At 40.1% G+C, this 20,662-nt stretch overlaps 2 protein-coding genes across 2 annotated transcripts; one reads left to right on the top strand and one right to left on the bottom strand.

Moving 5' to 3' along the window:
• Window positions 1-330: 330 nt before the first annotated feature.
• pidd1 (p53-induced death domain protein 1) lies at window positions 331-9,832 on the bottom strand. The gene is made up of 15 exons (XM_069708253.1): window positions 8,735-9,832; window positions 8,156-8,569; window positions 7,869-8,021; window positions 7,694-7,745; window positions 7,385-7,586; window positions 6,945-7,094; window positions 6,654-6,827; window positions 6,412-6,559; window positions 6,194-6,329; window positions 5,962-6,112; window positions 5,727-5,850; window positions 5,463-5,578; window positions 3,181-3,288; window positions 2,680-2,876; window positions 331-966 (listed from the first exon to the last, which is right to left on the bottom strand). Exons 1-15 carry the CDS (start codon window positions 9,405-9,407, stop codon window positions 708-710), a joined length of 3,057 nt encoding a protein of 1,018 aa, XP_069564354.1. The 5' UTR covers window positions 9,408-9,832; the 3' UTR covers window positions 331-707.
• Window positions 9,833-11,853: 2,021 nt separating this feature from the next.
• On the top strand, window positions 11,854-20,190 carry pnpla2 (patatin-like phospholipase domain containing 2). Its single transcript, XM_069708252.1, has 9 exons — window positions 11,854-12,374; window positions 13,298-13,530; window positions 14,349-14,414; window positions 15,192-15,401; window positions 15,553-15,613; window positions 16,923-17,126; window positions 17,636-17,768; window positions 17,996-18,118; window positions 18,825-20,190. The coding sequence occupies exons 1-9, from the start codon at window positions 12,188-12,190 to the stop codon at window positions 19,081-19,083; spliced, it is 1,476 nt and encodes a 491-aa protein (XP_069564353.1). The 5' UTR covers window positions 11,854-12,187; the 3' UTR covers window positions 19,084-20,190.
• Window positions 20,191-20,662: the final 472 nt, after the last annotated feature.

Here is a 20,662-nt window from a genome sequence, read left to right as displayed (position 1 = left end):
AGTGAGGACAAGAATGAAGTTGGATACTGAACTAGCAACGTTTCTTTTAGACCGGGAAGTAAACGGCCTTTAATCCCAATATTAGCTTTGTAGTAATAGTGTATAGAGGAAGCTGATTGGATAACGTAACAGTAATTGTATAACATGACGGTAATATGTTTGAAAAGTTAGCTGTTTGTTGATGCCTGGTTCAGAACAGTTAGAATAGCTGTGTGTGCTGGTTCAGTTAGCTCGTCATCTATCTACCAAACTGAGGCACTTTTATATATATAAAAAAAAGAGAGAGATATTTAGTGTAACCAATGACAACACAAAGAAATGCTATCGATATATGGTTCTTCAGTAGCTGTTTTCTTGCTACTGTGGTAAAAATGATCAAATTTATTACATACCTTTGTATCAATTCTATTTTACCAATACTAGAATATATATATATTTCTATTCTTGGCAGAACTTTTACTTCCATAGAATTGCCTTGAATACTGAGACAGTTTATAAAAAGTATTAAAAAAAACAAGCCACAGGCCATCATCCAAGCCATCCATTTGACCTGTTCCTTTGTAGGCCTTAAGGAATGTGCCACCAGCTGATCTCTGGTAATCAAGACTGTGACAACAAAAGACTTTTTGTGTACAAGGACAGTTGTTCAGACAGCAGGATGAGATGATGGGGGCCCACCGTAAACAAACAGGTTACTCAAGTGTAAGTCAGCCATCTGCGCCCAGCGTGGGCCCATCTACTGCAGTGCTTTCACCAGGGGAGGAGCTCTCCGCTTCCAGGCCGACTCTCCTCAGTGACTCCAAGTACTTTCTCCTTCCTATATTGACAATGTCCTCAATCTCATCTGCCAGGTCTCTCCTGCCACTCTCCATCATAGCAGCCACCAGCCTCGACACTGCCCCAGCTGTCCTCTGTCTGCGAGCCCAGTGAAACAGCATGTCCAGCACCAAGGCGCCTAGGTTGTCCCTAGCGAGGAGAGCACAATATGCACAGGATATGTTACACTACGTGCCTGCAGCTGCAGTGACCTACCTATGGGTAGGAAAGGCAAACAATTTAAATCTATTTGTATTTAAAATCTCAGCAATATGTAATTCCTACAAGATTATATTCTCCCAGTAACCAGCCGCGGTCATGAGCATACATTATTCTGTGCTCTTCACTCAGCCGCAGTGACATACTTTTGCAAAAAAAAATTATCTCTATATTCTGCTGATTCAGTAGCTTGATAAACTAAAATATTTACACATAATCAGCTACTATTACAACTGGTATTAGAATCTCTGAGTGGTTGGACGATGGACTGTTTATACAAGTTTATGACATTTGTGAATTAAATCTCAGAAAGAAAAACACTTTTGGCCACCATCAAATATATAAATTACTAAAATGAAATATGATTATATTACTGCGTCAAAATCTTAACCCTCCCCCAAAAAGAAAATTTGCCTGCACATGTATATATGACTTTACATATTGCGGGTTTTTTTTCCCACCTCCAGAATGCATCATGAGAGGTTTTCTGAGCACGAGGCAGAGGGGGAGGGCCAGATGAGCATCCGTCTGTTTGTAATCTCCTGCAGTGTCCCAGATGGCTTAGTGATGGCTGACAGTGCAGATTAAAACAATCAAAATTCTCTAGCATTTCTCTCCAGACACATACCATCTCACTCCATCTTGTTCCTGTAGAGGTTTTGGTTGTGCCATTACACGTGTGCACGCACTGATTACATCACCCACTCATGCAGAGACCCTTTAACAGCAAATGGACATTTTTGTCTCAATCTCTGTGACAGTTTGAAATGTTTCACTGTTTTGGGCTCTTTTTGATGTTAAAAGTGTAGATTAGGGATGATTTTAGACCTCCTTTTGCAAATGTACTTACTGTAAACTCTTTAGAGACTCTTGTTGAAAGCACACATTTTTCAGACACCAATTTTATTATAACTTCCATTCAAGATATCAAAGAATATTGAAAATATGACAATAAATATTTAAGGATAAATTCAAATGTTTTTTGTTTTTTTTATTTGTAGCATCACATTTAGGCAGTGTTGTGTCTGAGTCTTGGCCTCGGCTATATCCATCCATCATCTATACCTGCTTTATCCTGAACAGTGTCACGGGGGGGGCTGTGACAGGTCGCCAACACAGAGATAGACATGACAGACACATCCATGCTCTCATTCATACCTATGGGAAATTTGTAGAATCACCAATTAACCTGAGGTGCATGTTTTTGGATGGTGGGAGGAAGCTGGAGTACCTGGAGAGAAGCCACGCAGGCACAGGGAGGACATGCAAACTCCACACTGAAAGGCTCAGGCCCGGATTTGAACACAGAACCTTTTCACTGTGAGGCGACAATGCTAACCACTGCACCACCCTGCACTAACATTAACTTATTTAGCAAATAAGAAAATATGATTTGCACGAGTGAATTACCAATATTGCTGAATAGACTTTTTTCACAGGAGACATCCCGACCCACCATAGCAACAAAAGATATTTAAATATCCGTAAGCCATAACAGTGCGTCAGTGAGCCAGGACTCTAAAACTGGAACAGCTAAATGGAATAAGGCCTTCATTATTTTTATTTCAAATGTGGAATCACTATTCTTTGAAAAAGGCTTATTCTGTGAATTAATTTTGACGGAACAGGACCTTTCATTCCTACCTGTACTTGTACTGGATGTGGTCTAACTCTTGGTAGCTCAAGCCAAGGCCGATGCCAATTACACGCCAGTCCTGTCCTATCTGAAGCGAGATGGACAGCAGGTTGGCTTCTGTCAGGTAGCCGCTCTCAGGGTCACCCAGGTTCAGCGGAGGATACTGAAGCTCCTCCATGATGAAACTGTTCTCTGAGTTTAGAGCCTACAAGACAAATATACACAGCGTTCCCCTCAGCTGGTGACTTTACTTGTAGGTAGCAGCACAAAGAGCGCAGCATCAGGACAAAGTGTTCACAGAAGTGTTTATATAACCTTTTTAGTATAAAGAAACACTTTGTCTAGAAATGAACTAATCACATGAATGGAGAGAACATTTTAAACACAAGAACATTAAATATTTTAAGATAAAATGAACAGGTTCATTTCAGTTCATATAATATCATCAAGTGCAAAAGAAAAAGTTTAAAAAAAAACAAAAAAAAACAAGCTGTGTCATTTGAACTGACAGGAAGTCTTAGTGGTAAAGTTGCAAGCCACTGGCTGTCCAGTCCTTTCCTCTTCCTGGCCACTTCCTCTGGAAGATTGCTGGGAATCTCCCCCCGATAAAAAGACACCTGAAATAGAGGTGCGAAGCAGATTTTCAATGTGTTGTCATAACCATATTTACATCTTGATTCATGGGACAAAATAATAATATAACTGCTGCATCTTCTAACCGGCACTGAGCTGTGCAGGTCGGGTGAGCTGGTACACTTTTTGTAATATATATGAAATGACTGCAAAGACGGAAACATCCATACAATATAGTTTGTAGTATTTCAAAGTTTGTTTTCTATTTTAACACATTAGATATGAATTACACTACAGACTATAGCCTAAAACATAAAGCATGTGTATAAAAAGTTTGACGTCACTATATTTAACTGTTTATAGTTTGTGATTTATTTCCTGTGAAGTAGCACATTTATCAGGCAGTAATCTTCTTTCGACCCATTTTCACTGGCCGGGTACATCTCCCCCCCAAGGACACTTTGATGTTGCTGTTCTAACCATGAGTCTTTGGGAAAACAGGGTTGCTTATGTTCTTTTCAGTTTAGAGGAATAGTTATTTTTGCTGAAGAACAGCCCAAGGTCCATAGCTTATTGATAGCTGCACCAATATTGCTCTCTATCTGAAGGAAGAATTTCTTTATTCCTACCACTGAAACCACTGAATCTTGATCGTTATCGTTCATTCTAGATAATCTAACTGCAGTGAGGTGTGAACTACATACATGATTTTACTGTATAATCTTCTATCTAACACATTTGGATGAGATGATATCTTATTTCCAGATTGCTGGATGTAATATTGTGTTATAATGTGAGCTGCACAGAGTTAGCATTGATTAGGAATGATCTTAGACCATAAACCACACATCGCTGACGACGACACCCCCCCGACAGTGTGAAGGATTTAGGAGAACTATTCAAAATCTATTGGTAGACATGGAATATAATATTCATAATTATGTTTGAATTTTTGTATAATCACCTGAAATTAAGCGTTTTTGTTTTTGTTACCTTAGACTGAGCCCTTCATATCTAGCGGGTCTTTTTCTATGGAGCCCTCCGTGTTGCACTGTCATGTTTCTACAGTAGGCCAGAAAGGACAAACCAAACACTGAATCTAAAAAAAGTTCTTTTGCGTTTTGTCGAAAGTTTCGTGGCCACCGTAGATTCTTCTACAAACTCGGAGGGAGAGGAGAGGTCAGTCAATTTCAAATCAGCAACCCCACCAATAGATGTCACTAAATCCTTCACACTGCTCCTTCTAGAGATACATTATTGAGCTAAGCTACCTTGCTCAAATTGGGATCTATAGACGCAACCCAATGGAGAACTGGTATAATAGGACAGATAATACTCAAACAAATCAGGGACACCGTGGCTCTCCTTACATCTAGGGATAATACATTTCTCATAAGCTACTAACATATTCAGCATGTTAGCCGAGGCACAACATTAATTTTCAGTCATCCCACTCTCACTATAGAGTGCAGTGTTCTCGGGCCATCAACACTAAAAATGTTTATAACTGGAGGAATTATATTAATGCCTGGGCATTTTCAAACATAGTGATTTAAAGCTATGTATGGTGAGAGGAGTGGCCTTACTTTTACCCCAATTAATCAATCACATGACATAGATGATTATAATAAACTTATTGGAAGGAAAATATTATAAACATACGTAGTTATTGCCTCACATACCGTGTCCAGCTTTCGTTACTGAACAATGTAATTCTTTGTGTTTTGACCACAGTCTTTGATAATCAATTTTAAGATCCATTCTGAGACTGTAACTTGTGGTTATGTTAAAAGGTATGTCTAATATTTTCTCCAGCTCTTTCATATGCAGACAAACAAAAATATAAACAGGAAAACACCCTAAAAATGTATCATAGAGCTGAATCAACACCTCTCTGACTGCATCACAAAGCTTTACAAAGGTAGTATCTAATACAGGACAGTTTTGGACTGTAATATAGTGAAAGGTTTGTAAAGGTCTGTTCACATAATATTGAATGTGCTGCACTTTATGTAGGTGAGGGATATGTACACTCTATTACTTATTGTGTATTAAGACATATAGTCGTTTGTATTTTTATGTGGTGTTTGTATAATTTGTGCCACTATGGGCAGTGGAAATGTAAGAAGCACAACATTAACTATACATGTACAAACAGAAAAAGCTGTACAGCCCAATACTTTAGTATTTTCTTGGTTGTTGAATATGTTTGTCTTACTTGTCCCCTTACTGGTCCCTTCTGACCCTGAGCTGGACAGACATACACTTCTTTCAGATTCTTCAGGCTGGAGTAAAACACAAAACTGAGTCTCCCCTCCACGCAGTCTGGTCTGTCTGGAGAAAACGGGACAATATTAGCTCTAGACTAAATAACTGTGTCAGGGCAACGGTTGTACAACAGTCTATTATAGGATCTTGTGAGGAAAGGGAAGATGAGGAAATTTGTTTTATTTAAGACAGAGCCACAAAGAGGACCTCAGACCTGTGTTGATATCTAAGCCCCTCTCAAAGCCAGCAAAGAACTGCTCTCCTTCCAGCAAGTCACACAGGTCTGAGGGCTGGGGTCCATCATACTGCTCTGACAAAGACTGCACTCTGCCTTCTACCTGTGCAGGAAACATTATGATCACTGTTTAGTATCAAACAGTACCAAAGCTAAGACACCACAGACACCCACTCACATACACAATATCAGCACAGAAAGGAGTAATACGAACTTTGTTAGAAGGTAAGCACTGTAGCAGAACTTGTGAAGGATCAGTCTTCCGCTGAAGGATGAAGAACTGGACTTTAAACTGTTTTAGCCTTTGATAGACCTTCCTGACCATCCCGCTAACACAGCTCCGCGTGGTGTACCACAGCCAGTACCTGTGATGGTGCAGAGTTATAACTCTACAATATAAAGTATAAATCAAATGTACTTCATGGGAATACAGTTCAGAAACTTACCAGGAGAAATGCGTGATGTAGAAAATGGCATACAAATGGGTGACATAGAGAGAGACTTGTGGTGTGATGTCAGTCCAGGTTTGGGCAGTGGGATCTCCATGGAGCAGATGCAAACAGGACATATCGACTGTGTGGCCTAAAGAAGCACGAGACATGTTAATGTATGCTGATATGTTCTGTAATTACACATGCGTGGGAATCATGATGGTATACTGTACCTGTGACTCCAGGTGGCAGAGGCACCTGAACTTTGACTGGCTGCAGGAAATCCATGCTGGGAGTCTGGGAGAGACAAATGAGGGGGCTGACTCTGGTCTGAGGATCACCACAAAGCACCTGCACCTCTGACACGGACACCTGCAACACCTACACACAGAGAGACACACCAAAGTCTTGCAAACTCTCATGCAAACACAGTGATGGTATTCCTACAGATGTCACTGCTGCTAGTTGACTTTACCTGTAAAGTTATGGTGCGAGTCTGCACAGTGGAGTCTGGAGGGAAGTGGAGCTTGATTCCAGGGTCAGAGCTGGACACCAGCAGGGCTCCCGCTAGTGTAACACAGCAACTGTCCTTTACTGGACGGGACACTGCCATGAACCAGGAGAAGTGGCTCACTAAGCAGCACGCCAGCTACAGGTACGACAAAAAGTTTTACCCTCGAAAATGATCATTTGTATCAGCAAAATAAAAAAAATAAAAACAGATTCGTAATCATATCATTCTGCAGTGGAAGGTTTCATGATTTACCCTGGCTGGACGTCCTCCGGGGTGACTACTATGGCTGTCGCTTCCACTTCTTAGATTAGTGGGCAGAGTGCTCCATGACTGTCCATCAAACCTCCGCACAACCACCTCCCTTTTCTTTGGTCGATGATACGGCACACACACTTCCACGGGCTGCAAGCATTTCAAAGTTAAAGTACATTTATCTCATCTTCTGTTTGCTGCTACCTTTCACTGAACCAGAATCACTGTTCTTAATTGTTTTTAAATGTCCTTTTCTTTTGCCTTGTGTTTTTAATGGTTTTATGTGAAGCACTTTGAATTGCCTTGTTGTTGAAATGTGCCATACAAATAAACTTGCCTTGCTTTGCCTACACTGCTTGTCACAGAGTAGCACTACAAATGATGAGTAAACTGAGGTGGAGTGTTCCTTTAACAAATGTAGTTTTTAACTATTTTTATACCTTCAAGAATGTAACTCCGTGAGGACGCAGCTCCAGCGGACGACTCAGTAGGATGTCATGCTCCTCCAGCCACACCAACTCTCTCTCCGGCCTTCTCTCAGCCCACTTCAGTCGTGTGATTTCCACCAGGCATCCCGGGGGGAACACCAGCTCAGCACCCCCTGGGAGAAACACGTGACACCCAGCAGACGAAACACAGAAACTAAGGAGCAAAAGGAGGGTGACACCTTTAACACAGCCAGCAACACCTTAATGACAATATTAATTCAAAGAATGAAAAATATCATCATGCTGAGAGTGACATTGTACCTGTGCTGATTAAATGCAAGATGCAACTCTGGAATTTTTGTTTTTGCTTGATCTGGTGAGAAAACAATTATGCAACAGTGAATATACTGACAGTAAATCTAAATACTGCATCTGATTATTTGTCAAAATATTGTGCACACTAATCAATTTGAAGCCCATTTTTCTCTCTGCTCACCAGGTGTAGGAGGGAGAGGAGGAGGCACTGGTGGTTTTCCCAAAGGATTATCACGTACATCTATTTTAAGCAAAGGCAGTTTGCTCAGACAATGTGGGATCAGGTGGAGGTCGTTGCTGTAGATGACAAGCTCCCTGAGCAAAAGGAGAGAGCCTGAACAACAGGAAGGACAGGGTTACAACTTTTCTTTAATGTTGCATACACAAATTGAACAAATAAAATGAGGATTCCAGTTTATTTCTCTGTTGGTCCGTCACTGACACAACCACTCATCCTTACACGCTTACCCATGCTCTCTGGTAACTGCCTCAGCTTGTTGTGGCACAATTTCAGCTTAACAAGCTCCTCCAGGGAACCAATTTCATCAGGTAGCTGTTGGAGGAGGTTATGTGACACATCCAGCGTCTGCAGTGCTTTCAGCTGTCCCAGACTCGAGGGGAGAGACACCAACTCGTTGCCCAGGAGCGAGAGGTAGATAAGGGAGGACAGTCGGCCTATATCAGGAGGCAAAGCTGAGAGGCGGTTGTGACACAGGAGCAAAGTGGAAAGCATCGGCAGGTTGAGCAGGCAGGCGGGCAGGCAGGAAAGCTGGTTGAAGGAGAGATCCATGTGCACCAGATGTGAAAGGGAGGAAATAGATGTGGGCAATGTGGTGAGAAGGCCAGGCAGGGGGTCACCTTGTGAGTCATAAAAACGGTGTCCTTTAAATAGAAAGAAAAGTGCAGTAAGAAGCAGAAAGATTGGAGCAAAGAAAAGAAAAAGACAGAGAGTGATAACAAGATTATAATTCATCAGCAATCTTATTTCAGCCATTTAAACATCTATCCTAACAAGGATTTGATACCACATAATAATAAGAAAAGTACCCCGGATAGCCAGTGAGCGCAGCGCTGCCAGATGATGTAGGACATCCAATGCGCCATCCAGCCCTGCTTTATCCTCAGAGCCTAATCTCAGGTACTGGAGGCCTCTCAGCTGCCCTGGGATGGACCCCCATAGCAGCGGCAGTTCAGCTGCTCCTCTCAAGTACACATCCAGGGTCATTCTTGTATCAGTCAACCGAGCTGAGAGCTCCACAGCAGGAAGCAAGGGTGAAGTCAAGACAGAAGAAGAGGGCGATGATGAAGAGGGATTGGTGCGATGCCGGCTGAAGAAGTGTGAGGAGGAGGAGGAGGAGGAGGAGGAGGAAGAGAGGCTGGATATGGAGGGATCACAGGTGTCCATCAGGCTGGAGGGAGATACAGAGGGAGCATCCCTCTCTGGATCCACACCCTCTGCCTGGCCCTCAGACGTCCCACCATGTGGTCCACTCTCCCTCTTTGATTTATCTTCCTTCACAAGTCTCTCTGAAAGTCTACAAGCCATCATGTCTGTAGAGATGTCTGCAGCTCCACCTCTGGATGTCGTCCTTGATGGAGTACATCCAGGTGTAAGCGCCACCTCTCCATCCTCTGACCTGCTGTGCTTCATCATCCAGCTGGTTGCCTGCTCTCCATCCTCTCCATCAGGAGCTGCACCATCCTGGCTGACTCTCTCCATTGAAGACACAGTTTATCATTGCGGTAAGCGAACCAGCTGGCTGACCTGACTTCGAGTCCAGAGCCGTCCCGAGGCGTTTTCTCTCTGCGTGTCTGTGGCGCGACTCGTGACATGATTGGTTATGTTCATTGTCATTACAACCAATAGGGAGCTAAATGAATGTCATGAAAAGCGACAAATAGTATTTTTCTCGACGTGTTTTCAGAATTAACTCACCGTTAAAGTAGCTGACGTTAATCGCTAGTCGCAGCTATGGTGTAGCATTATTAAAGTATTATTACCATATTAAAGTAAATGTCAGCTGAAAACTACATTTCTTCTAGCCTCTGAGATTACTTTTATGTTCCGCTAAATTACTATTGTTCCTTACGAGCTAATTCGATGTTACTTACTAAATAACGAGTAACATTAGTCTCGGGGTTGCCCTGTTCTCCAGTCTGTCACACTACTTCCTGGAGCCTCAATGTTTTTGAAGAGAAAGCTTTGCATCACGGGTACTCGTTCGTTTTCTATTACACTGTCTACCGGCGGAGGACAGGAGGAGTCCAATCATCAGTGTCAGTTTTACATGTACAAGCCCCGCCTCTACGGATGTTCTCGTGGATAACACCGAGCGCATCAATGGTGGTGCCGCCAAAGTTTCAACTCAGGGCGGCACAGTTGATGTTCGTCTCTCTTCGGCCATCGGGCGGCGCTGTTTAGTTAACTTCGTTGCTGCACTTGGTATTGTGATGTTTATGTAGCCTACTAATAAAAGGCACACCAAAACCATTATTTCCTAATGGCTCACGATGCAATGTTACATTAAATTGCAATGTTTGGGGGGTTTTTTGTCTTGAAAAAACATCATTAATTTATCACTAATTAAACACTGAATCTTAGAACAAATATTCCACTCTACAGAAAGAAGACATTTTTATTATTATTTTTTTTTTTTTTTTTAACTTTGGTAGACATGATTTCTTAAGAAAAAAAAAAAAAAAAAAAAAGCTTTTTCTTTTAAAATTATTTGATTAATTTCAAAACAGCCATTAGAATAATTTGTATCTTTTGTTATGTGACAACTTTACATTTAGATTCAAGTCAGTAGTGTAGTAGTTAATTGATCTGTTTTTAATCACTGTATTAAGGAATCAAGTCATTATTTTTGCACACAGACTACGTAATACAAACAAAAAACAGATAAAATACATGTGTCTGTTTAGAAATTATAAATTGTACTCAATTGAGTTTTAAGTGATCCATATGATCTTTCTTCTTCAAAAAGGTTGCACATCCTGTTTTTATACCATAACTGTGGGGTCCATTTGTGAACCCAGCATCTGTAAAAGCAATACATATTTGTTGATATATTATGGTTATGGAAACCACTCCCTTATGTAGGAAAGATTTTGTTCAGGCCAACAATCCTCCTCAGAAAACCTAGTTTTCCTGGTTGTGTAGTTATCATCTCCTGGTTGGACACATTTGACCTTTTTGAGTCACATTTCTTGGAGCTCAGGCACAATGATTTGTGTTCGTGAATCCAAGTGGGGCCCCTGAAGGTCTGGACAGCCCTGGAACAGTTGGTCAATACATGTACTTGATAAAGCAGCAGTGTACTTTTTTTTTTTTAAGACAATGAACTCTAGCTGATAGTGGTTTCACAATAGGGCATACTCTCTTAGGGAATCCATGATGTCCTAAAGTTGAATCAGCTCCCTCAAAAGTGACTATTTGCAGTATAGCTCTGTCAATAGTTTATTCAAGGAATGGTTACAGAAAAACATTTCCATGTTATTGCTGAATGTGCCTCAGAGGAACATTTATGATTTCACTACTGTTTCTCGTGAAAACTACTGTAGTTTACTATTTCCTAGTCAGGATGTTGTAAACAAGCCAAATGTGTACATCCTGATTAGTAGTATAATTTTTTTTTTTTTTTCTGGTTAAACACACTTTGTGAAACTATTATGTCAAGGTCCATTCTGAAAAAAACATGTCCTTTTTAATAGATACTACCAGGCCCACGTCAGATAGATGCTTATCAGTCAGATTTGCTACAATCGATCTGTAAACAACAGGTTAATATTGCCAGTGTTGTATAACAGGAAATCAACACACAATTTTTCCAAATGAAAACGTGATGAAAGAAAGTCCTAATATAACCTAGTTTGTGTTCCAGGACATTTTTCCATAAACATAAACAGGCAGATAATTTTAGTAAGGACAAAACAAAATGCGCGGAGCCGCCTGGGAACGAATATTTGACAGCTGTCAGTGATGAGTCACCGCTCACTGACCTCACGGGAGTTCAGCGCTGCAGATTATGATTGGTCAATTTATCACCAGTTTCAATTGTGATTGGTCGGTTTGCGAAACAAAGGCGATTGTGATTGGACAAGCCGTTCACTGCCCAGTCCTCCCAATACACACCAATAAAGTATGTAAAACAACAAGTCCGTGGCTTTACCACGTCTCTATATTAACTAGCTCAGGAGTCTTTTTAATTACACTTCTACTGACGGGGGTTTACTTTCAGCATAAGGGAATCTTGTTATTTTTAGATGTCAACTTCTCGACGTCTCCTGCAACCAAGAAAGTGACCAGCGAGGAAGCTAAAAACAATTAGCAGACAAAGTTCATTAAACCGAAAGGCAGCATGCAGAGACATGATTAACAAAATATAAACGGCCTCAGCTCTAAAAGAAGACTGTTAGTTATTTGTTGCTGTTTATCTCTGTGTGGTATTGCTCTGATAGTTTGCCTGCGACCTCAAGCCCCTCAGGACGGTCACCGGCATGTTTCCTCTGGACTCGCAGTGGAACATCTCCTTCGCAGGTTGCGGCTTCCTTGGCATCTACCACGTTGGAGTGGCAAGCTGTCTGCTGGAGCAGGCTCCTTTTCTGGTCAAAAACGCCAGGCACATATATGGAGCATCAGCTGGAGCCCTCACTGCCACTGCTCTGGTCACTGAAATATGTCTTGGTAGGTACCTTCTTGGTATTTAAGCCATTTTAAGGGGTAAAAGGGATTCCTAAAAAGACTAAATGTATTGGAGAACAAGAATAAAGTAGCATAAATGGAAATATTGAAGTCAATTATCGCAAAATTGTATATAAGCAACAAGGAAATGCTGACCAAAACCATATTAGAATGAATATGCAACATCAACTAAGCCCTTGTCAGCTCAGTGGTGCACCTCTAGCTATAACTGTCTTCTTATCTCTTCTAATTATTCTTTTGCCAGGGTAAAGGTTTAAGGGATGCATATCTTCTTGAATGTTCTGTAACAGAGTCACTGTAGGCTGTCCTGTAGTTCTTGCCTTTCCATAAATATAGGCTACTTGAGTTTAATATCCAATAAATTACCTTGTTGGGAAACCGCATCCCCCTTGTTAACCTACCAGGCCCTCTCGCCATCTCCTAGTAGTAGAGAGATTGCTGGGGCAAAAGGGTTGTTTCATTGAATATGTTAGTCTGCCCGACTCGTTGATCCTTCATCTGACCGAGGTTTGTGCAAGGTAGAATCTATGGCTCATACCGTGGCTCTGAAATAGCAGTGGCCTAACTGTGCTGGATAAATCAAACTGTCTTAATAAATACACCCATTGGGCCATTCTCTCTTTTAAAAAAAGCTATTGATAATACCTGATCAAAAATGTTTTTCCAGTATTAGTTGCTACAATTCTTGACTATATATTGCAGTCAAAATAAAGTTACATGAACAATTTATTTATCCTCAAAACGTCCCTTTAGGTGAGCTCAATCAAGTTCAATCTTATACTCATGTAATAATTTACGAGTGTTTTAATTGCCTCCCATCCCTGGTTAAAGCCTGTTGTCTACATGATTATGAACTCTCATGGAGACCTCACTTGTTTCCAAACTTCTTTTTTAATGTTTCACAGGAGAGGCCGGTGCCAGTATCATCGAGGTTGCCAAAGAGGCGAGAAAGCGCCTCCTTGGACCCATGCATCCTTCCTTTAACCTGGTGAAGATTGTGCGTCTCATGCTGCGGCGCAGTCTGCCTGCGGATTGCCATCATCGGGCCAACGGGCGGTTGGGGATCTCTCTCACCCGGGTTACAGATGGAGAAAATGTCCTAGTGTCCAATTACAACAACAAGGAGGAGGTGGTGCAGGTAAACACTGAATCAGGTTTTCTAAATACTTTGCAGAAGAGTTGGTTGATAATTAAATTAAATATCAGGATACACTTGATTTAATACCTCAGTACTGATAGTGTAACAGCATTTTGGGGATTCTAGGGATGCTTTCAGATTACAATTATGTACAAAAATATTTGAGTGAGATTTTTGACCTTAAGTGGTTAGTCAATAAATCAATCAACAGAAAATGTATCTACAGCAATTTAGTAAAAAATTACTTAAGTCAGTTTTGAAGCAAAATGTCATACTGATCTTGTTCCATTCTCAGATGTGAGGATTTGCTTCTTTTCTGTTATATCAGTGTAAACTGAATATCTTTGGGACAAAACAGACAAATCAAGAAAGCTAAAGATATCACATCGGAGTCTGGAATACTTTGACAGACCTTTTCCAACATTTTCTGCCATTTTACAGAGAAGACAATTAATTTATTGCTTCAGTTATTTTTAGATAAATCAATCATTAAAAATATATATAATTTGCAACCCAAATCAATTTGAGTTCAATTATATTTAATTTTAATGCATCCTTTAAGACCAGTAAAATATGTTACTAGTATAATTTCTGAATAATCATAATATCTAAATAATGTAAGTAAAATTTCTGTATCATTATATCTGGAATGTTTACAGTGTGATTTTTTTTTTCATGTTATTGATCATTTTTGTCTGTTTTTGTTCAGCTTTGTGTAAAATTATCAGCACAGTTCCAACAATTTGTCAGAGAACTGTATTTCTTATTAAATCAATTTGTCAAACTCTGTTTCTTATATTTCCTCTTTTGTTAATCAGGCATGTGTCTGCAGTGCCTACATCCCAGTGTATTGTGGTCTTATTCCTCCTACACTGCAAGGAGTGGTGAGTAAATTCACTGTTATTCAACATGTGTGCACTTTTCTTCTGTTGTCATTGTTCTGTTTTCAGGCAAATTAAATATAATTAACCTAATGACTTGCTGCTTTGCTCGAATTATACACTGTTTCCTTTCATTGTTTTTTGTTGTTGTTGCTTTTGGCACTTTATTTCTGCTGTAACTGCACCCATCTGAGGCCCTCCCTTTCTCAAGAATGTGTTTGTTCTGAATGGCACGTGTGTGGAACGATTATAAAATTCCTCTGGAGTTAGTGTTTGTCAGATGTCTCACACTAAAGGGGAAAGTCAAACATGTATTTTTCTTTTTGCAGCCCATGTTTCCAGCACAAAGGTTTTCTGAGAAATATCGTTGAGCAATACCCAGCGGTCCCACCCTCCCTCTGTGGCCTTTGTGATGGGTTTTAAGAGCTTACTTGTGTGTGTACGGGGCTTGGGACCAAAATTAGAGAGTGGCAGAGCCAGATGTGGCTGTGCTGGCACGAGCTTTGAGGTTGCTCTGTCCTTTCCTACCCGCAGTGGCTCCAGTTCAAAAAGCTGATGTCACTCAGATCTTATCTGTTGACACACACTGCTCGCCTCCAAGTTTAAAAGTTTATCAGCTTCAATATAACATTTATCAATATACGATTATCATATCCTGTGTAATAACTGCTGTGGGGCAAAATATCCTTTAATAATTCACAGTGAAAATCCTGCAGATTTTCTAAAATGACAAATATTTCTGTTTGTTTCTGATGCTGATATTTATCGTTTATCTTTCAGCGATATGTAGATGGAGGAATCTCAGACAACTTGCCTCAGTACGACCTAAAAAACACCATCACTGTGTCCCCATTCTCTGGAGAGAGTGACATCTGCCCCCGAGACACCTCGACCAACATACACGAGCTGCGCTTCACCAACACAAGCATCCAGTTCACTCTCACCAACCTCTACAGAGTCTCCAGGGCACTTTTCCCTCCTGATCCAATGGTAGGTCACTTGATTACAGCCCCTCAGATCCATATACCTCGAGAAACACACACAGCAACAGATAAATTGATCGGCTAGAATGAACTGGAATAAACTCAGTGGACTTCTTTGACTCATGAGAGATAAACATGTGTGTTGTTTTTGGGTGCAGGTTATGAAGGCCATGTGCAAACAGGGATATAAAGATGCTCTGCATTTCTTGAAGAGGAATGGTAAGACTCATTGATTTACTTTTTAAAATTTTCTTCAAAACTGTTTCCAATAAAACTGGGTGGTACTTACAATTAAAAAAAATTGTCCCCCAGCCAGAAAATATTATCATTTACTGGCATTATCACCCAGATATGCTATCATAACTTCCTGCAACCATGTCAACAAATCAATAGACTGCTTTTTATTATGCTTTTTCTTGTTGCCAAAAACAAACCAGTGAGCAACCACAGGGAGGGTTGTTCACTTGTTTGTTTTTGGCAATGTGCATGCAATTTTACAAAGTCAACACTTACAATGTGTCTATTTTTATGAACTGGTTGAATGACTGAACGAATTAGAAAATAACCTTATATAATATATAAATAACAGACAGATGACGAAAATACTTTAATTCTTCAAGTTTGTTTATCGTCCTTGTGAACAACATATTTCAGGAGTGCCTCGAGGGACTTTCTTTAAATTTGGCAAAAAACATTTACTGGCACTCGAGAATGAACTGATTAGATTTCGGTGGTCAACGGTCACTTTGACTTCACAAACACGTTTGTGGTCATAACTCAATAACTCGTATCTTAATTATGACAAAATGTCACAAAGATATCTCAGAATAAAAGGGTGTAGGGATGACATTTTATATCCATCATATTGTTCTGCAAAAGCACTTTTTTGGCTATTACTTGACATCATAACTCAGGAACAGAAGGAGAAATTTACCATATTTCACATTTGGTTGGATTCTGAATTGGTGGCACTAATGTTTGGTGTTCAACTTGAAACTGTGGTGATTGTATAAACCTTCTGTGTTGTCAGATTGAAGATGTGTGTGAAACATCCATGTTTTGGAATTTGTAGCCTCTTTGCAGCTGCGTCCATATTTGAAATGGTAAATGGTCCACACTAATGCAGCGCTTTATCACCTTAGCGGTCTCAAAGTGCTTTACACTGTTTCCCAATCACCCACTCACACACATTCACACACCAGTGTAAAGTGCTCGCCTGGCATCAGGAGCAATTTTGGGGTCTTGTCCAAGGACACTTTCGCATGTGGACAGGAGGACATGGGGATTGAACTGTCAACCGTACGATTAGTGGGCAACCTGCTCGGCCATAGCCGCCTCAATTGAAGCATTGTCCACTTTCATGGGTACAATTTTGTGATCAGAATCAGCTTTATTGTCCAAATTCTTTCAAAGTCTTTACTGCATGATATGATATGAGTCTGGGCAGACATGGACGTGAACTGCAACTTGATTGGTTGGCCGACGCATACAACCGGGAAGCACTAAGTCTGGATTCTTTGCTTTTCAGGATTGCTTAATTTCAACGGACCTCACAGAGACAGACCACTGCTAGTTAATGGAGAATACAATGATGATTACAATGAAGAGGAGGATGATAATAAATGTGAAGAGGAAGAAAAGTCACCTGTGGAAGAAAGAGCAGTGATGGTTTATGCCAGGTCCTCATTTGAGGATCATATCTTCGAGTGCCTTCCACCCATCGTGCACAAAGGTAACATCGTTGTAGGACTTAGACATGGAAGTGCAAAAAGAAGGAATAGATGTGGTCTCACATGTAGCCTATGTAACATATTACATAAACAACTATCAAATTACATTTACTACACCATCCACTGCATATAGTGTTTATTTCTCCATAGTAGGCAGTCATATCTGTTTCCATTTATTTACATGTTAACAGTATGTTATATCTGTTTTTTCTCATATAATGTGCAAAGTAATACAGCTGACGTTTGATGTGATGGTTTGACAAACCAGAGCAATGTCAAGTTGAACCTGTGAAGTCTGATTAGAACCAAAGCCTTTCATAATGATAAGTAATCTAAAGCATGGACCTTAAAAGCAGTGGCATCTGGAAGTTACTGTGTTTTGTACAGAAATAAGACATCATGTTCACTGAACTGAAAAATCCATTTAATATGCTGTAATATATGCGTCTTGATAAGTTCATAAAATTTTGCCTCAAGGAAGGTAATTCTGTGTGTTTGCCTCCCTCTGCAGCTCTAGTTGAGGCCTGCATGGAGAGGAGGAGCCTGGTGCAGTCGCTAGGCAACCTGCTTCCTGTCAGGATGGCCTCAGCTGTGATGCTCCCATACACTCTCCCTCTAGAGTCTGCAATGTCCTTGACTCTCAGGTGCTGTATGACTTACTTACATCTGGTCCCATTCCCTCAATGTTAGATTATCTGTGTGTCTATTTGAGCCATATGTCTACTACTTTAAATGTTTTTTTAGGAACTGATTTGCTTTAAACTAGCTGTGAATACATTCATGTGTCAGAAACTGCTGTACTATCACATATTGCTGTTGTTAAATAAACCTACTGCATCTATTGACTAATAATTACATGTCCCAAGTGCAGACTTCTGGAGTGGCTGCCAGATGTGCAAGAAGATGTTGTGTGGATTCGAGAGCAGATAATGAAAATCCTACATCATATTCTTCGTCAGACCTCCAGAACCATTTCCGAGCACGTATCTGCCAGGTAGTTAACAGTGCAAATACACACACATACAACTTACAGTTACTCATTAATGCCACAAATTTATAAAGACTGTAGTTACGATGTCATGTCTATACACCCATGATTGGCTCTAGCTGCTATGTACAGTATGTGAACATGGCTGCATTTGAACCCGATTAAACCTGAAATAACAGATTATTGAACCCAGTTGGGGGCAGCAGAAACAAGTTGTGATTAATATATCGTCACCTTTTAAGTTGATAAATTGAACTTGTTTGCAAACCATTGCTTATCAACACATCCAGCAGTTACAAACCTGCGCTATCATTCTTTTAGAGTCATGTGTCCGGCCACAGATATAAGTCAAACATTCACCTTCTTTTTGCTTTGTTTTGTTCTCCGCAAACTCATTATTTGACTATCTGTCCCCACTCTCAGGTAGTGGACAGTGGGTTTTTAGACCTTTTTTCACCAAAAACACCTGCCTACTGCAGCCGAACGTAAAACACATCAAAGCTGTTGCTGCACAAATACACACTGACCCCCAACTCAACATAAAGCTCAGAAAAGCTGACCCCTTTAACATTCACAAATTATTTGATGCGTATGTGTTTTTGATGCAATTATAAAAATGTGTATTATACTTGTACTTTAATACCAATACGTAAAACAGTTTTAACTTACTCATCATTTATGCCTCTGTATGCTGGCAAATACTCGATACTAGATTGTTTTGCCAGCTGGAGCTGCACCACTACCAGTCCCTCCCATCCAAGTTCAGCTCCACCAACCTGTTCCCCATGTGGGTGAATGGGAGCAGTACTTCAGTCCAGGATATCTTCATTCGTCTCGACCAGTACAAGAAGCAGCTGCTGTCCGGAGTGCTCTGTATCAACATGGACCTGCAAGGCTCCTTCAAAACTGGGCTGATGTCACCAGATAGCAGCCCATCCAGGCTCCCTCAACAAGGCCTCACAATGCACTGAGGTTTTCTTAATGTTCCACATGCTGCCAACTCTGGATAAGCTATAAGTATCTCCTAAGAGCTTTTGGCCTCTGCTGCAAACATACTTATTCTAGGTCCAGAAACATTTTTAAAGAATTTAAATCAGATTTTTATATCTGATATCTCCTTCACATTTTGATATTTTAAGCTTCCAAGCAGGAAGACCATTCTAGTGTAATCAGGCCTTTTGTGTGGCTGGGGTTTAAAATGGCAACAGTTTACCGCATTTACACTTATTGTGTATTAAATATTCTTGAGCTACAGTATGAGCCTTTAGCTACAGACAAGCCCTCAGACATAGCATGTCTGCAGAAGTGCATTTAAACTTGGCACATGTGCTCGGTCATGTACAAACTTGAATTACAGGATGTTACAAACAAATATGCACACTTGAAGTGGCATGGTTAAAATAGGCGAGCATTTAATGTTTTTAGTGGAATGCAGTCAGACCAGTCGTTAAGCAGAGTTTTGCTGCTGTGTGTCTGTTTATGTGCTTTAAGTTACACAGACAGTGTAGGACTGCAGGGAAAACAGTGGACGAACCAAACTGTTTGTTACAAGTAGTAACTCCATTTATTTGATGCAAGTGTCAATGCACTAATGTGAAAAAACACACTCTGTTTCTAGGTTTGTGTTAATGTCTTTGTCTTATGTCTTAACTATTATTTATATGTAAGATACAAAACTGCTGTGCTCATCTCCAAATCATAGAAACATGTTTCTATCATGATTTACGTAAGTTAAAGCTCTGTTAGAATCAATTTTAAATCTGTTGCTTTGAAATGCTGCTAAAAACTATTTTAGATAATGGTTTTAATGTTATTGTACATTTTTAATACATATACAGTGAATCAGAGTGGGATGTTTTTATTAATCAAAGAATCAGTTTAATCTGAATTGCATGTTTTATTCTTAGATAATAACCTGTTTAAATACTGTAAAATAGTACTGTGTACTAAAATCAAACTGCCTCATTTTGTGCCTTAAACTTCAATTATACAATTGCCAAGTGAATCCAACATGTTATAAAAATGTTGTAGGGAATAATATTGATGTGATCAAGAAATAAACTGGTATTGGTTGACATTAACTGCATTTTTCAGTGTTTTCTCATTTCTCTGAATACTCAGTTAAACAGAAACTCTTCTCATTTAACCAGAAAAGCTGTGACTCAATAAAGTACACAGAGGAGGAACAGTACACATGCCCAACAGTGATCAAACAGTGGCTCAGGGACCTAAAGGGGTTCATGGAAGGTGTCCAAATGAGAGATAGTCACTGATGATTCCTGAATTTTGACAGTGAAGAACAGAAACATATTGATATAGAAATTTTAATGTACTGCAGGACACGAGGTCTGGAAAAATGGCATGTCAGCCAAAAAAGGAAAGCTGGAATGAGCTCCTGGGTTGTGATACTCGTATCTGCTTCCAAATTGAATTTTATTTTATTCATAAGATCCTTCTTAGAAAATTAGGGGCTGCCATGATAAAAACAAAACAAACAAAAACCCTGTAATAATCACTAGGCTAAAATTTGTTTTGGTATCGTGAATAGAT

The sequence above is a fragment of the Brachyistius frenatus genome, unplaced genomic scaffold (genome assembly GCF_029030835.1).
Source record: "Brachyistius frenatus isolate BFR_SWC_R1_liver_20210118 unplaced genomic scaffold, ASM2903083v1 Contig_74, whole genome shotgun sequence".
Taxonomy (NCBI): domain Eukaryota; kingdom Metazoa; phylum Chordata; class Actinopteri; family Embiotocidae; genus Brachyistius; species Brachyistius frenatus.
This window is presented reverse-complemented; position numbering and strand designations above follow the sequence as displayed.

Excerpts from the sequence above, each read along its gene's own strand:
- pidd1 (XM_069708253.1), bottom strand. The coding sequence starts at position 9,407 with ATGGAGAGAGTCAGCCAGGATGGTGCAGCTCCTGATGGAGAGGATGGA. Across the intron at positions 8,022-8,155 it reads GCAGTTACCAGAGAGCATGG|GCTCTCTCCTTTTGCTCAGG; the intron begins GTAAGCGTGTAA and ends CCTGTTGTTCAG. Across the intron at positions 7,746-7,868 it reads TCCTCTCCCTCCTACACCTG|ATCAAGCAAAAACAAAAATT; the intron begins GTGAGCAGAGAG and ends TTTTCTCACCAG.
- pnpla2 (XM_069708252.1), top strand. The coding sequence starts at position 12,188 with ATGTTTCCTCTGGACTCGCAGTGGAACATCTCCTTCGCAGGTTGCGGC. Across the intron at positions 13,531-14,348 it reads ACAAGGAGGAGGTGGTGCAG|GCATGTGTCTGCAGTGCCTA; the intron begins GTAAACACTGAA and ends TTTGTTAATCAG. Across the intron at positions 15,614-16,922 it reads GCATTTCTTGAAGAGGAATG|GATTGCTTAATTTCAACGGA; the intron begins GTAAGACTCATT and ends TTTGCTTTTCAG.